Consider the following 18,564-nt stretch of genomic DNA (forward strand, 5'->3'; position numbering starts at 1 on the left):
TAAAATGATATACATTAATAACTTGTACAAGACTTGTTTGTGAGACCCTCTATGTATCACACATATCTCCTGCTTTTTATCTGTCTCCCCAACCTTTAAAAAAACAAAAACAAATAAGGCCTTTAAATCAGCCATCCAACTAAATTATGAGTTGGTTTTGAGTAGTAGTTTCCAACATTTGGTGGTTTTACAATCTGGATTATTTTTGGACAGATACCACAGAATTCATTACATGTCATATTGTTATTGTGACGTTCCTGTTTCATTTGCTTTAACCTCCTAGCTTAATAAAAAATCCTTTGGTGTTCTCTATAAGGGAAATTGCTTTCCCTACCACAATAATGAGCATACAGAAATATCCAGGGAATATTTTCCATTATTATAGCAAGTTAGTGAGACATCATCAACTGATGAGACTAAAAAAAAGCTGTGCAGTGTTGAAATTAATTTCCTTAATATACATAGCTAAAGATTTTGGTTTTGTTTTACATCTTATGGAACAAGCTTTGTTTTGTTTTGCTACTGGCTTGAACCATGTACTATATTGTTGTTGAAGCTTTTATAGTTACATTTAAAGATTTATCATTAAATGTTAAACTGAACTCCCAACCTATCTCGCTCCCAAAGATAAATGACCTAAAGTAACAGAAAATCATTTGCCTGTTCCTTGAAATTAAAAATATAAAACCATTGTATTCTTTACCCATTTTTCTAATTTTGTTTTGAACTTTGAAGATGTTACCAAAGTTTTCAGCACTCTAAATAATTTGTAAAATTGCACTACATTATGGTATAATAATTAACAATGAAATGTGCTAGTTTATGTGAGAGTCTGATACATAAGAATTTAAGATGAAATGAAAGAATACTTCAGTTAACCATGCCAATTACATACAACTAGCTTGATCATAAATTCTTTATTGGGCTAAATCTCTCACTAAATTCAGTAGAAGTTTTGCTATAGTGAAGAATGTAAGACTGGCCTCAATGAATGTGACAAATCAGTAATAAACCTTGCCATCCTCAGCAGTCAAAACCTGGAAAGACAATAGCTTTCAGTACATATATTTGTGCAACAGTAAACTATAATTTGGCAATTTTCATATATAAGATGCATAAAAAACACCCAAAAACCAGGAAAATAAAGCAAACAACAAAATGAAAAAGAAAAAAGGGGTAGAATTATTGTGGCAGTTACCATCATTCACATTATTACAATACAATAAACTATTCAATTAAAGCATTCTTTTATTAAAAACTACTCTGAAACCTCCTTAGCACAATTAGAACCAAGTAAGAAAAATACATTAAATAATAAACTTTAAATGTTTAGAACTATTGTTTTAAATCAGTGGTTCTTAATCTTTTTAGGCACCTCTTGTTTGGTTTAAGGCACCCCTCAGAAAATGCCAGCTCTTAGCTTTCACTCTGTTCTTGACTACAGAAAAATAACAGAGCAAGTCTGCTGCAAATAATTCATAAATGACCACAACAGATCCGAATGGTTTTAACACTATTAATGTGTAGTTTAAATCTCTGGGTTTATCCTGTGAATCATGTTTGTACACCCAACTGTGCTAACATTGTGCAACACCATACAGCATGCTTGGGAGGATCTCAAGGCACCCTAGTTGAGAATCACTGTTTTAATTAAACAAGATGATATTTACAAGGAAGTCCAGATAATAATATCAAGTGAATTTATACTAATAAGGCGAATATACTAAGACAGAACAGTTCATGGTATAATGATGTCCTAGGTATCTTTCTGATCTGCAGATGTCACTTTTTAGGCCAATGACAAACTACAGGTCTGACAACTCACTTTCCATTTTAAGATATTTCTAACTTTTTCTTGTTGTGACAGGCAACAAAATTGATTAAATCCAGCCACGGGATTTGACACTACAGCAGACTGGCTTCTATTTGTTGATTACTATTGATTTTCTTTGATACCTCATTTAAAAAATCAATAGCTAGGAAGAAAAATAGGCATGGTTTACACATACTTAAACATACTATTGTATGCTGAAAGAGGCTACAGTTTTGGCAGGGCACCGGCATCCAATTATGAGAAAAGCTCTTAACAGGTGAAAGCAAGGGCTCTGGATCGATATTCAGTTTTCTTTCTCAATCAGAGAAAGTGGCCATAAATTAGGCTCATCAGTGTTATTTTCGAGACATTCCTGAAGCAAATAACTTTCAGCTTTTTTCCTCCTTCCATAGCATTCCTCTTAAAGGACAAAAAACAAAGTTTAGAGCAAAACTTCAGGAGTAGTTGTGCTACCTGGAGTTCATCCGTGCCTTCAGCTTCTTGGCTTTCTTTTTAGTTTTTTGCTTTTCCTCTCCATCTTTTAAAGGTTCTGCTGGAACAGAGTTTTCAACCACAATATCAACAATATACTTCTTCAATGACAGGTGTTCCTGCAGAAGATAGAGAAATATTGTCTACTGAACGTGAAGATGGTTAAGACTCTGCACCTGAAGAGCACTGATGCGATTTATCAAATGGCTGAGAAAATGAACAAATAAATGTTTACATATGAACTTTGTTCCATATGTTTTCAAGATGATTTGTTCTTATCTGTTATGTTATATGGTATCATATTACTTTTTCATATATTAGAATATTGTATGCAAACTAAAAAAAAAAGGACAGAGAACAGTCTTTTGGTCAGATCAAAGTCAGTGATTAAGAAAATAAATTTAAAGCAAAGAAAATATGTTAATTAAAAAGACAAGGAAAACAATACCAAATGGTACCTCAGTTTATAAATTGTCATATTAACTTCAATAAAAATTCTTGCACACTAAAAATGAATTAGGATGAAGGTCTATATTTGGTAAAATCAGAAAAGCCTTTTCTTTTTCTTTTTTAGGTAACTTATGATAATGGGACATTTAATCTATGAACACTTCTATGATGCAATGAAAGAAAGTTTGCTGTAAATTTCTCATGATGATGAGTAAAGACCAGTTATGCCATTCACAACCAAGTGAAATTTATGTAAAACACTTTCTACTAGATTAAAAGCAAATTTATACACAGCAGTAAAGACACAATAGATTTTTCTCAAAGCAAAAGCTTAGCCAATAAGAGAACTCCCATAATATATCTGCTATGCATACCTTTCTTCATACAGCTAAAAATGAATGCTGGGTTATCATGTAACCAGAGACAAAATATTAACATTTTCACATGCCTGCATTTCACATGACTGCATTTTGATTTAATAATGGAAAATTTAGGATCATATTTGGTACTAGGATATTCAGCTGAGATTCCTACAATATCCTACATTACAGAGGCCCCACTCATGGAAAATTTGTTTGGAGTAGGGCTGCTGACACCAAATTCCCATAATTCCTGTTTTAGGGAGGAACACAGCAAGTAAAGGCCCAAAAATTTACAGTGCTGAGAAGAAAGAAGCTTGTCCAAATCATTTGGAGATCTGCTGAATGCCTAATTCAGGCTCTGCAAGCTAGCCTTGTAACAGATAGTTAAAGCTGTCCTCCACGTGAGAGCAGTACTACAAATACTGCTTGCTCTCCTCAACAGATGACTCCCTATTAGGTTCAGCTGTTATTGTGCCAGTTGGAGTAAACAATCTCCTAGTGTCTGACCATGAAAAAGTGAGTCATTCAGTCTTGTGTCCTCTTCTTGATAACACCTATCACACCTCACTTGCCTCATTATGGAGGCAAATAAATGAGATACAAAAAGGGAAAGAGCTGTGACCTAACATCAACATGTAGATCTTGGATTGGCCTCCTCAAGTCATCTACAAACTCAGTGATGACTTTCTTATTTACTAGAAGATTGTCATCCATGAATTGAGGGACTGCCGACAGTAACCTGGTCCGATTCATCTTCTTTCTGAATTCAGTCTTTCAACATGTCAAAAACAGGTTCTCTTCTGTCCTCACCCTGTCCCAGGAGACATAATAAGGGGAAATACTTACTGGCAGCTCAAGATGCAGCATGCAAGGGGCAGAATGAAGAGCCCGTGCAGCTCATCAGCCAGCTTTTTATTCAATTACGGTCGACCGATGACGTCAGTGTCAGATGCCAGCTGGCAGAGTTAAAAATGGCGGCCGATGCCATGGATGGGGCGGACAGCATGGGCAAGGAGCTGCAGCCACTGCCGGCAGCGAGAGGGACTCTCCCCACAGGACCCACAGAGCCTGGCAAGCCATTGAGGATGCTGACAGCACAAGACAGAGCACCCTGACAGGAGCCCGCACAGAACAATGAGGGAGCAGCAGGCATGCCAGCCAGAGACATAGCTGGAGCGGCACCTGGGAGCAATGCTGACCACACGTGGGAGTGCTGGGACGACGGGGCACAGAGGAAGCCAAGCCAAGGGGAGAAGACCCCAGGAGACCCCTGAAGGGGTACAGTCGGGTGGGCATCACTGCCAGTCCCAGATGGAGTGACGGGCAGACGAGAGTAATGCTGGAGGTGAAGGGTCCGGAGTGGACCAAAACCCCCCAGGGAGAGTTCTGGGAAGGCTAGTAAAAGGGCAGGGAGTGGCCTGTTATTCAGTATTTTGTTGTTACATTTATTTAGTTACCCCGGACGAAGGGGCATAGAGGAAGGGGGCGTGCACCCCAGGGAGCAAGGCTGAAGAGAAGCCTCATAAGGTTTACCCTTTTTTTGTGAGTTTTCCCGTGAAAGAAGGGGTGAAGGTGAGGAGGGCAAACGGGTGGGCCCCTACAGGTGAATGTGGCTACAGGCCGCGGCACATAGAGGCAAAGTCGAAAGGCGTTACCGCACAGAGGGGATGAGGCCAATCGGATGGGTGACGCGCCGAAGGAGGCTTGAGGCCAGGGTGTAGGGATGGCGGAGCCCCGTGAATAACCACCAGGCGAACCATGGGCCACCGAGTACACTCGACAGCCAACCCCGCCTACTAAAGGAAAAACAAGTCGTGGCAGGAGAGAACAGGGTTGGCAACCCGGGGGGAAGACATCGACTTGGGCGATGACACTAGTCCGTAAGGCGTTTGACGTCTAACAACAGAGCGAAGGCTGCCCGAGAGCGGCTATTCGAAGCCCGGTGGTCACAGACCCTTTCTTGGAAAGGCCTCTACTCCAGGACAGAAGGCATTATTAATTGATATGAGCCCATTATACAATTGGAGTTAATGGGAGCTCTTCCACCAACTTTCATGGCCTGTAGATTGGGCAGTTTCTTGTATTTTCTGCTTAAATTTCTTTGTTGCAACACTGTTAGAGATGTGATATTAAGTCAGACAGACTAGTGATCTAATTTCATGTGGAAGCTCATGTACTCCTACATAAAAAGAAATATAAAACATATTTCATAATTAAATATGGAGTTAATGTTTTCAATTAAATTTCTTTGTGGCCATTTTCAATCTTAAAAGAACAAACTTATTCCAAAATAGTTTAAATATAAAAAAGAGAGAAGCCTTTACAACTCTATCAAAAAAGTGTCCTATACACATGAAAGATGCATTGTTGCAAAAACCAGTGCAGAACACAGTTACACACCAACCCAGGAGCAGATCAAGTCACAATCTGCCTCACAGTTTTCATTTTCTCTGAGAGAAATGCATTCTGAGGCAGTCCTCAGTGTACGGATCAGCAAGGATTCTGGTTTTCTCTGTTTAAGAATCACTAATTCCCTGATAGGAAAAAAAGCAAAGTCTCTAATTAAAAGCTCCAAAATCTACATTTTTCCATGATTAAAATAAAATGCCACTATATCTATCTATCTATCTATCTATCTATCTATCTATCTCTATCAGTTGAGCATGATGTTTTATTGATGTATTTACAATTTTAAAGCAATTTGGAAGCCTACCAGTGCCTCAATCACCATAAATTCTAAATACCTATTCATTTTGGCATTTGATTTTGGGTTTATCATGGAAAATCAGAGTTCCCCCTGCCCCCTTTGCTCAACAGGACACAGGTCCAGCTGCAGCTGTCCCCCCACCCCTCCCCACTGCTTTGTAGTATTGAGCAGCCCTGATATGCTGGTGCCTGCCCATGCCATTGCCCCTTATTCCTGACCCCCAGCCCTGCCTCACCCTGCACCCACAGCCCTGCTGGAGGGGACCTCCAGCTGCCAGGGCTATGGGGCCAGGGACCCAAGTCCACAGCATCCTGATCCCCCCCGCCAGCAGTGCCCAAGCCTGGCTGCCACCCATGGCTGCTATGGCCGGAGCAGAGTGCAAAGCCTGGCTCCCCACAGACAGCATGGCTAAAGCAGGGGAGGCGGAGCCACAGAATTCAGAACAACAGAAGAAAAATGTTCCAAGCTCCTACCCACTCCTGCTTGTAATGGTTAGTCCTTCTTACCCAAGCCCCCTTTTTCTTTTTCTGTATTTTGTTGTCACTTTTACAGCCAGGTTTTTCTCAGTCAGTCCTTCCTCTGAGCTTTTGCTACATTTTGCTCTCTCAGCTCTCATTCTTCCTTCTGCACACACTCTTACTGTGCTTCCCCAGCCAGTTCCTCAAACTGCTGTCATTTGCACTCACCTAACTCCAACACAGATACACTCTTCTTTCACTAAATGAAAGTAAGCTGCCCCCTACATAGACAACTCCTATCTTGCTGCACCTACATAACTTCCATGTTGCATTATACCCTCTATCAAATACTGCAACCCAAAATAAATAGAATAGTCATGTAAGCATAATTTACTGCAGACTCCATGTCTGATGTCTCTGCTGTCCTGTACTGATTGATCCTGGGTAGCGTTCAGTACAGCAGTCATCTGTAACCCTGTGTTCTATATAAGCCTAAGTCTATCTGCCTGTAAATGTGTATAAGATGTATTCATACTATCCAAGTGTCACTTCAAAGCATTTTTATTTCAACTAGTGAAACTCACAGATTTCCATATTGGAGTTTAATTGCTTGAGCTGATTAAAACAAACTATATTTTGAGATCATGAGCCCAAAGAAAGGAGCAACAAGAAATTAATTAGATACATTAATTTTAGTTACTGGAGTATTTTTATTGCATTTATTAAAATAGTAAGCCATTTTTTCTGTTTCTTGAAAAACAGAATTCATTTTGAAGGGAAAAGGAATAAGAAATTTCTATTTATTTCTATTAATTCTTGGAAATAGGCAGGATCATAATCAGAAGTAGGGCCCCCTCTCCGTTCTTAAATGCCATTAAAAACTGGAATAAATAAAATGTTAACTAATAAATTTAAAAAGTGACAGGAGAAAATATTGTTCAACAATGTTTTCAGCAATTTTTCAGCAATACAGATAGTGTTTTCCAGAACACAAGCAATCATATTTTCTTTTATTCACTCAGGAAAAAAATATGCCTGTTAAAAAATAAATAAATTGTTGTGACATTTCCTGGAAAAAGTCTGTTTAGTTTTTGTAATACATTACAGTACAATCTAGCTTAGCAATACATATAGAGTCGAAATTAGGTTTGACACGTCTATCTTAAATCATACAATGCAAAATGAATGTTAAACCAACACTGTGAGTGAGAAATTAAATATACAAATCACAGGAAATTTGAAAAGTTAATGCAATGTTAACTTGCCATCCTGCGTATCTGAGAGGACACATATTTAACAAAATACAATTTAATGTGTTTTGGATTACACATTTTTCAGTGTTTTGCCCCTTCTTGATGGTTCAAGCAAAGAAGTTTTTTTATCACTGTCCTCTGGAATCCTATTCCTTTGGTTAACAGATTTAATTATTAGATACTTTCTCCTGATGATAACTCAAATGGTATTTTTATAAATATCATCCCATTACTTTTTTTAACCACATTCCCTTTAAATATCCCTGAAAAGGAAAAAAACAGTGGCCAATAAGTCTATTTCTTTATGGATGTTCTTTCAGAATTCTCCCTCTTTGGCTCAATTCCCTATTGAAAACCTGGCAACCTCTCCCAAACTCTTGATGTCTACTAACTGCTAAGGGAAAAAATTGCAGGGTGGAACATGAGCCAGCCATGCCAGCACCCATGAAACTCTCAACTGCTGCACTTCTGGGCTAGGGAAAGAAATTACAAATAAACCAGTATAAGCGATCAGAAACCAGTTCAAATCTGTAACACAACAGAAGTTCAATACATATAAACCGCTTTCAAAATGACTGAAACCGGTTTAAGATAAACCTGAATGGATGCAGTATTAGATTTAACTGATTTAAGTTAAATCAGTTTACTGAACTTCTATCCCAGATCCCTTCCAGATTCAAGTTAATTCACAGTCCCCCAGCATCCCATGATGTTTTGTACCTCCCCTGCATATCTCCACCTTGCAGGATGGGTCAGCTAGCTTTGGCCCAGGGAGGTGTGCTCTAGTGCCCCTTCCCCCACCACAGCTTCTGGCCGGAGCCACTGCAGCCATGCAGCTACATTCCTGAAATCAAAAGGGAATGTCTATTCATTTGCTTATTAGTTCAATCTATGCAGAGCTTAGACTAACCTATGAAGATTGAATTGATTCAGTCTCAGACTTTTTGACTGTCTGTACTTCGCCCTGATCAGATTCTGATTGCTTGTGCAAAGTTGTCTTAAAGGTACCTCAGCACAGAGCTCTGCATTTTAACATTAAATCTACCCTTTATCTAACCACATCAAGGCCTGCTGGCTTAAAGGTTTCAAATTTTTGTTTTTTATTTTAAGAAAAGCGAGACCTAGGCAATAGGGCTGTGTGAAGCTTTGGCTGCCTATTCAATTCGGAGATTTGTCCCGTTTTGGCATTTGAATCGCCAAATCCGAATTGAATCAGGAGACCCTTTAATCTCTGTGAATTGAATCGGAAGCCTCCAAATCATTTTGGAGACAGTCAGAAAGATTCAACAATTTGGCCATAGACACAGCTTTATATGTTTTACCTTTTACCTCAAGGTACCAGGTGTGGCTCATGAACTCTGACATAGTGGGGTGGATGGAGCGTCCCATGGGAGTGTGTTGGGGAGTCCCCCGCACACTCGGTGGCAAACCCGGAAGTGGACCAGAAGTACTTCCAGTCTACTTCCAGGTCCGCCACAGAGCACATAGGGGACTTCCCCACACCCCGGCTCGGCAACTGGTGCCTCCCTGCTCTGCGAGGGCACCCAAGGTCCCCCAGGGGCTGATCACTGAGCCCAGGAGTGCAGGGGGGTCCACTGCTGAGCACATGGGGGACCCCCCTGTGCTCCCGTGGGACACTCCATCCACCCCACCAACTCAGTGTTCACAAGCTGCATCTGGTACCTCAAGTACGTAGAAAAAACATATAAAGTTGTGTCTATGGCCGAATCGAATCTTCAGTTTCAGTTTCGGCTGAATCAAATCCGGACAGTGATCTGACTCAGTGAATTAAATCACTGTCCCTCAAAGCAGGCTGAATCCAAATCAAATACAGCCTGCTTTGCATACCCCTAATATGCAATGCACTATTGTTTTGCTACATAGGCTTATCTAGTCCCTGGAACATGTTTAGGTGTTTGATTAATATATAATAAAACAACAACAATGAGAATTATAAATGATTGCAGTAAAATTCAACAGGTAAATTAAATCTTTTCAAATGGATTCTTTAATGTATATTATAGCACTGGCAGTACTACTAGTCCTACCCTACCTCATGGCTCAAGCTGATAACCTTGTGGAATTCATAACTTTTTCATTTTTTTAAAAACATTTAAACTCTCGTAATTTAGCCTCTACAGGTGTGGAACTGATCACAGAGTTTATCAGATGCTGCAAGTGTGGAATCAAACTTTGTGCTTATCAGATCTACAGACTATTTACGGTACCCTGCAAAGTGACAGTAGGAATAAAATGAAGCTAAACCTCTGCTTTGAAATAGACACCAGATAAAAAAAACCCTAAAAAACCCCCAAGCCATCTTCATTTAGATATAAGATGATAATCAACCAGCTGTCCCCCTGCCACTCAATGACAATTGCAAATGCTCTATCAGATTTCTGATAGGTGGGAATGATGAATGAGAAAAAGCCTTGTATCCTTTTTGCAGACTCTAATAGTCTCTTTCCTGATCTAATCTTCAGTTTAATAGATGACTCAACCAGAACTACAGAGTTCAACAAGCTTATTCATTTATCATCCTGTGAGGGCCAAGAGAGGTCTTGGCTGTCAATAACACAACATGGAACAGCTACAAAACATGAACTCAAGCACCTTAGTAAAGAATGTTTCTCAGAGTTCTCAGCTTTCAAATGTGGCAGTTTGGATTAATATCAAACTTCATCCTTACAGCTCATTAAAATAAGACTAGAGTAATAACACCTTGTGTCACAAATAACTGTCACTTTTTGAAGGTACAGATCAAAGTGTAGGATTAGCATTGTAGGCAGATCTAGCACCTTTCAGGTGTGAAACAAGAAGTACAACTACTACTTCAGATAGTATTGAATGACATTTACTCTGTGAACCCAGAAGCTGTTATGTCATGCTGTGGAACATCAGAGGTATATTTATTTCAACTTTCCATTAAGCTTCTAATATTTGACTGAAAATAATATATATTTTTAAAGTCCATCAACCCTCCTAGACCACAGTAAGAGTTCAAACCAGCAAAGTTACTGAAATCATCAGTGTTTGAAAGACTGGGCCCTTAACAGTACTGTATTTATCAAGTAAATTTGCCTAATATTCGTAAAGCTTTTACTTTAGCAATAAATATTTATGTTATGGAATCTCTTATGTCAGATTACTCTCTAATGAAGACAATATATGCTGTCTGGAAATTTATTTTGTTCTTGCCAAAAGCACTTCTCTGAGTAAATGTTATGTGTAATAAGAAATGCAACCACTAACTTACCTACTTCATATTGGTATTATGAGAACTAATGAATGAATTTTTACAATATGAGGTTGTTAAGCAATGCAGACCAGAGTCTGTAAGGTGCTAAAGTACTTCGTGAGAGATGAATGCCCCAAAATCCCAATGGAATAAAACCATGTCCAGTCCTTTAAACTCTGGCCAGTGCAAATTCTAAGCATTATTATTATTCTTATTATTATACTAAAAACTACCTAATGGAACTCTAGCATTTTCACTCATTTCATTATTTTAACATGACTGATTTCATTTCTACCTGTACACCTCCTCAAAAGGTCCAGTATATTAAATTAGATTTTGAAATTAGAGCTGTAAAGAAGCAAACATTACACTTTCTGTCCCCCGAGTAAGATTAAAAATATGCAATGTGAATGATGGCCTCCTTATTCGCACATAGTAGCACCTGCTGAAATCAATCAACTTGCAGAATACTTAGTGATGACTGCACAATTGGGCCCTCATACAGTATTGAGTGCTATGACAGCCTACAGTAAAACACTGGAATAGAGCAGACATTGTGTGTTGAGATATTTGCACATCATTATTTTATATTTGGGCAATAACGTTTTTGCTGCCTGTAATTTTGTGTACTGTGTGTTCAGTAATTCAGTAATTAGAAAAGTGGTTCTCAACCTTTTTAGACTCAAGGCATCCTTCTGTAACTTTTGCGAATTGAGGACCACCTCATACGAGATACAAACTTATTACAGTGCTTACCTAGTTACAAAGGGGCCAGGTAGTGGGGTAGGGGAACAGCCAGGCAAGGTCTGAGCCTAAGCTTGAACTTCTCTGCTTATCTCTTTACATCTGCTTATCTCCTCACACTCTGAGACACCATTCAAAAGATCTCTCTCAGCATCAGCACCTTGGTTGGGAATCAATGAACTAAAAACTCTTCTATTTCGTACAATGGGCTTTTACGTAGTTTAACCATAGTCATAGTAATAATATTGTATTAAAAAAACAGTGGTGTATACAACATCTGTTCTTAAACAGATATACCCAATGGATGAGACAAATCATTGCACGCAGAGGTTATTGCATATATTTCAATTTTATATTTAATGGCATTTTGTAAACGTGGTAATTTAAAATCTTGTAAAACTTTACTGGACCTACAAGAATTTGTATATTACATGTTATGTAGCAGCTTCTGAAAAACTTGTGTCTTTTTGCAAGGCCACTGATCATTGGACATACTACTAAGACTATCTGCATGTTTCTCCACTTACACTGCAGGCAAATGGGACAGATATTTTATGCCCCTGCAAAACTGCAGGCACAAAAGAGACAGGGTAGGAACTCAAATATAAAATAATACATTTTAAAAATATGAACCTTTAGCACTTTACCCTTATTCTGCAAACTGTGAAAGCCTCATTGCTAATAGGATTTAAAATCCCAAATGTCCTGAATTAAAAGTACAAAATAGTGTACTGTACATATACAGGTGCTCAAACTTTCCAAAGCCAGATAGGTGTTGAAAGATCACTGAGTACTGATATGTCAAATAGAGCACAAAGTCACTGGATGCTGGCTTAGATCTTCAGAGTCAGTTAAGGCACCTAACTCTCACTGAAATCAGTAGGAGTTAGGTCCAGACTTTCACAGGTATTCAGGTATTTTCATAGGTGTTTAGGTACTTCTGTGTCTAAAGCGAAAGCTTGATCATTCGTATGCCACTATTCATGGTGCTTCTGAAGATAAAGTTGCAAAACAGTTTTGATATTGGCACAACAAGAACAAACAGAAATGCTGAAACATGCTTCTGTGATTACTGAGTTCTGGGCAAGAAGGGAGTGATGAAAGCGTTCCTCACTTTTACTCCCACTGTTATTCTGGAAACTGATCAGACATAAACAAAATTCCTAACAAAAATAAATAGCTCAGATTTTGTTTGAGTAAAAAAAACAAGAGTGTGGACTCAAGTTGAGTACAGAACTTCTATAAATAATCTATTCTAAAATCATCAGGCATTGATTTTTCTTACTCTGAGAAAACTTTTCTTACCACACCCATTTAAATCCATATATTGCTTGAGTATAAAAATCTGAGTGACAGCTGGGATTAATGCAAATATTATGGGGTAGGATGGTTCTTTTCAAATGTCAGTTCTTTGACTTCTTGCCAAAACATCATTAAACAATGTGAAAAAACATTTATTTGCTTTCTTTCCTCTTTTTTGGACTATGCACTTATTTAATAATGACAATTTAAATACCTAACCAATGATGCTCTATTTGCATCGGATGCTATATTTCATTTTCTGTTTTAATTTGGTATATGTAACTTATGAGGTTTAGGTTTATCTGTACAAATTTACTGTATCATTCCTAGCCTGATTTATATTTTCAGTTTGTGCCCCTTTCACACACTTGTAACTACAGATTTTCTTCTCTTGTATTCTGAAGTGAAATAAGATTTTGTTTATAACAGGAAACTGCTAAAAAAAATTCCCTCAGATACATATACCAATTCAACATAAACTCTGGAAGCAACAGAATGTTCCTCTACACTAGAGCTCCAGAAGGAAATTTGTTCTGTAAAAGCTTCCAGTGTAGACTACACCAGCAAGTTTAGGCACTAGCTGTGCAAAATATGTCTAAAACCCACCATTGTCAGTAACAGCTTTTCCCCAGCAAAGCTCCAAAATATGCACAAAAAATTAACATATAAAAGGAAAAGGGCAAAGAGAATGGGATCTAAGCTAGTGATGATCAACTCATCCAGCCACATCCAGCCTCATATGTGTGAGCAGTGCATGGCTGTGTCATCTGGCCCACGGGGCTGGAACTGGGTGGTGGCAGCATTAATTACTGTGGCTCCAGAAGACAGATATGGCAGCTGATGCTCCTACTACCACCAAATTTCCAGCCCCACAGGCCAGATGACATGGCTCTACACTCCAGATCCGGCCCATGGGACTCCCCACAGGTCCAAAAATTTGGGAGTGTGATCAGCATACAGCCTTCTCAGTATGCCTATTATACTGGTTTTGAATCTTTCAGATTCAGTCTTTTACCACCACTGTAATTTACCTGTCATTCTGGTTCAGTGTTGAACCCTAAATTACTGTAGTACCTATGCTAAGGAAGGAGAGTCATGCTCAAATTAGATGGCAGGACATATTCCCTTACAGCACCAGGGATTGGGGCTTTACCACTGCTCCCCCCACCTCCCCTTTTCCCATTCCCAATTGTTGTCGATTGTAGTTACCAATGGGAGCAGTGTTACCCTCTTGGGCACTGGTCCACATCAATACAGTGGCTCCAGCAGCTGCCCTAAGAAGCCCTGCTGGCCAGATCTGAAGATGATCTGCCACTAGCCCACAAGATCTGGCCTGCAGGCCACGTATGACACCTGTATCCTAAGGGGATAGAAAAGAGGGACCTGATCAGAAGGTATAAGAAAGTACAGTTAGAGGCTCTGCTCCTGCAAAGAACTATGCGGATCCTTAATTTGAAAAGTAATGAGTAATTAAAACAAGTATAGAAAATTACAAAACAGACAAAACAATATACTGACAGATTGGACCTTCAGTAATTAATATAAAGGTATTTTAATGCCCAACAGATCAATAAACTATCAAGATGATTCCGGCCATAAGCAGAAAGCCATAATGGCCTATTATAACACTCAAATCTATAATTATTTGAAAAAAAATTGCATTATCCTGAATAGTACTTTTTTTTAAACAAAGTTCAAATGCAGCAATTTAAGTGCTTGAAGTTTTAAACTTAATGAATCTTCCAAAAACATCAACTTCCAGGGTGACAGTACAATTAAAACTCAGGATACAGAACTGAAAGCAGAAAGAGCATTCAACTGATCCACAAAGAAATGGCTTTAGTCCCATTCTACTATTTTGACTTTCAGTCTTTGACAGTTTTGTAGCTTTCCAAATACAACAGATGTGCTTTATCCACAAGCTGCATGAAAAATTGCACTGCCAAAACCATTACTGCTAAAAACTAGTAAGGTCACCCACGAAGTCACATTCCTACTGGATATCTCCTTCTCTGCTTCAACTGTGCTGCTTCAAACTGAAAAGCTACTCCGTTATTTCAGATTCAGTAGCTGACAAGGAAATTGATCAAGCTCTTTTTATAAGAAAGTGTTTGTCTATATATAAACCTCCTAAACCTTTTATCTAAGAAAAAAGAAACATTAGAGATATTACAGCATCGTTTTAAAAAAATAAGATGATGCTTTTGGACTCCAAAGCATACTTAACTGCAAAATTTCTTCATGAAAAGTATAGCAAGTACTACCAAATGCTGAGATGTTATCTATTCAAGAAGGAGGCATCTCAGTTTGGATTAATTAAATCGCATCATAACCTAGATTCTGACCCTTGGTCATTCATGTAAAATACAGCAGCTAGAGATTACTTTCCAATTGAGACTCTGCACATAATACATGACCACCACGAAGTAGACTGCTAAATGCATCTGATGCTAGAAAGGAGCTCCATTAATTCTGAGAGACTAGTTGACACAGTAAGCAATCCCAAACCACCAAAACCAAGAAATCCTGCCAACCTGATAACAGACTAAAGATTTTTCCACAAGCAGCATGTAATAAATTCACTGGTGATAAGTTCTGATGGTTGCCAATAGTATTAATGATAATTATATCTGTGTAAGAAGACTGTTACAGTCTTAAGCTGGGGTAGGTAACCTTTTCTGGCTGTGGCCCAGAAAAGGTCTATCCCAGGTCACACTCAGGCAGGAAGACGCAAGGACTTAGCAGCTGCCAGGGCCGAACGGCTGCTGATGCTCATCCCAATAGCAACTCAGGGAGAGCAGGCAGATCCATGGGAGGGGAGGAGCAGGGGGACTTGCAGTGGCACAGACACCCCCCAACCCTCTTTTCAGTTGATCATGCTGGGGGAGCAACAGGTGAGGACTTTTGTTTTGGGTTTTTTGAGTCTCCAAAGCAAGAAAGAATTTGATTTATAAATCAGAAGACTGGGCGACAAGTCAGAACAAAAGACAACATTCTGCTCTCTACAAACAGAAGTGATTGGAGACCCTTGGAACGCAAATTTCTGTCACCAAGAAGAAGCTGCTCCTGCCCCTCCAGCCAGGCTCTGCAGGGAGCCAGAGGCAACAGCAGCACTGGGTGGGTCCCCCATGTTCCCTGCTATCCAGGGAGAAGGCATGGGGGAATGAAATCTGACTGCTGCCCCTAGTGCTGTCTCTAGCCAAGTCTAGCTTCATGTGCAGCCTGACTGCAGCAGGACAGGACTGACTTTGAAGACCCTGTCCCCAGATCAGCTGAGGACATGTTGGAGGGAGGAGAGGGGAGGGAAGGGACTTGCTGCTGAGCACAGAGGGGAGAAAGTGGGGAGGAAAAATTCTTACCTGCTTGAAGGACTTCAAGAAAGTCTCCTACTGCTGCCCCTATAATGCAGTCTGCCCATCCAGGTGCATTGGGAGTAGGACAGCTGGGAGCCAGGGTGCAGACACCCCTGAAGCACCAGTCCCTGCTTCCACACCCTTCTTTCTGAAATTTTGGATCCACCTATGCTCACTGAGGAAGGCCCCCACCTCTGAAGCTTCACATCTGTAGGCAAAATCTGGCCCATAAGCCATGGGTTGCTTACCCCCAGTCCCAAGTATTGATTACAGCAGCTGAAGTGAAATTTCAGTTAATATACTGATTATGCATATGCATATTTCTTATCATCAATCCAGCTGTTAGAGAGATAATTAGCTAACATTACCACTCGGAGCAACATCACAAAAGATTTGCCTCAATTTTGGTCTCTGTCCTCACCTTCCATACCTCCAGTGCCTATTCCTGTCATTATCTCTGACCAATTCAGGCCACCATCCTGTTCTCTCTGTATTTGTTATCCCTAGAAGTCCTATTCAACTTGTAAAAGAGCACAGCCACTCACAACCTCTTCTTTTCCTGCTCTCTCCAGCTCCTAATGGCTCTAACAGATACCTCAATACTACCACCTAAGACTACCATAAGCATACAGGAAATAGAAGAACGGGCAGGTCAAGCAGGAAGTATACCAGGAAATAGCAAGAACCTGTAGGGACAAATTAGAAAGGCAAAGATAAAGAATGAGCTGCAACTGGCAAAGGTTAAGGACAACACAGATTCTGTAAGTATGCTGGTCAGAAAAGATGGATCTTTCTTTGCATCTTCCTAACAGAAGATGCAAAGAAGGCAAAACTACTCAACAGCTACTTTACCTCAGTCTTCACAAAAAAATTAAGCTGCAGCCAGATAACTAATAGGGATTATCTGGATAAGGAAGCAGGAAAGCTGAGGGAGGAGATAACAAAAGAGATGGCCGGAGAGCTTTTGTTGGGTCTGAATGAATTCAAGCCAGTAGGGCTAGATGAATTTCATGCCAGGGTCCTGAAGGAACTGGTAGAGAAGATCTTGGAGCCCTTGGCAAGGATCTTCATGAAGCTGTGGGAGATAGGCCAGGTACCAGAGGACTGGAAAAGGGCCAATGCAGTGCTCCTCTATAAAAAAAAAAGACAAGAAGGAGGACCCAGGGAACTACAGATTGGTTAGCCTCACTTCAATACCTGGAAAGTTATGGGAGCATATCCTAAGGAAGGCCATTTGCAAGCATTTGAAGGAGGAAAGGCTGATCACAAGCAGCCAGCATGAATTTGTGAAAAATAAATCATGTCAAACCTGGTCTCTAGAGGGGCACCGATACGTTGGTCCACTATCGGATTGGCACCAATATAAAGAAAATTGTCTACATTGGAAATTGGCCTGTGGTTGATAATTTGGCTGATAAATGCCCTGTGCATGCGCATAGCTGCAGTGCAGCACATAGGCAGTGAGAGGCACAGACAGCAGTGTGGAGAGTTGTGTGCAGCTGGTAAGTCTGGTGTGATGGAAGTACAGAGGGAGGAGCAGGGGGAGAGGAAGGGGTATGGCGGGCAGATCAAAGCCCCCACAGTGAGGGAGGGAGTGGGTCAGGGGTAGGCGCTTCCCAGCTGGGGCGGTGGGGGCATGGGATGGACTGTGGCTCATTTGGGGGGCATGGGAAGAGGGGGGGGAAGTGGTTCTTGCCACTGCATGCCACTCTTCCAGGAGCTGCTCATCTGGCAGCTCGCCTAGTGCTTGTCTGCTTGTCCAGTGGCTCCCACTGCTTCTTCTGCCACTTATCTGGGAGGGCATGGATGGGTGGGGAGCATGTGCCCCAGGATTTGTGCAGGGTGGGGCTGGGCCAGGCTGCACTTGGGGCAGGTGGCAACAGCACTGGATGAGGGCTTTGGGGAGGCTACAGCAAATTTGGGGGTGGCTGCAGCCCCCTCCCCCATAGACCCTTCCCAGTGCCACCGCTACCCACCCCAAGCAAAGCCCAGATCAGCCCCCCTGCCAGGAACAGCCTGGCGCTGCCCTGGCCCCAGCCCACAGCTGCAGCCCACCCTGCACAGATCCAGGAGGTACACCGCCCCCATCCCCTCCTGGGGTACACGCAGCAGCAGAAGCCGCCCCCCGCCTCTTGGACGAGCCGTGGTTCTGTCCCATGCCCTGCTCCACCCCAGCTGGGCAGCACCTACCCCAGCCCCTCTCCCTCGCACACTGCAGGGGCTTTGATCTACCCCCCGCACCATCCCCTTCCCTCCCCTCTCCCCTTTCACCACAACATACTTACCAGCTGTGTAGCAAAAATAGTTACTTTTCTCTCTGTTTCTTTGTTCCTTGTTTTAGTATTAACCCCTGCATTCTGTAACTTTCCACCCACATGGTACAGGATAGCCC

General features: G+C 40.8%; 1 protein-coding gene across 4 annotated transcripts in view; it reads right to left on the reverse strand.

The window, feature by feature from the left end:
- The window catches only part of SCAPER (S-phase cyclin A associated protein in the ER), a 454,172-nt gene that overhangs the window by 244,364 nt on the left and 191,244 nt on the right, over positions 1-18,564 (reverse strand). For all 4 annotated transcript variants that reach the window (XM_019504422.1, XM_019504423.1, XM_019504424.1 and 1 more), the window contains one exon: positions 2,288-2,424. In XM_019504422.1, coding sequence (XP_019359967.1) covers positions 2,288-2,424 — 137 coding nt within the window. The remainder of the gene's footprint in view (positions 1-2,287; positions 2,425-18,564) is intronic.

Source organism: Gavialis gangeticus, unplaced genomic scaffold (genome assembly GCF_001723915.1).
Source record: "Gavialis gangeticus isolate Ggan-Ray unplaced genomic scaffold, GavGan_comp1, whole genome shotgun sequence".
Lineage (NCBI taxonomy): Eukaryota > Metazoa > Chordata > Crocodylia > Gavialidae > Gavialis > Gavialis gangeticus.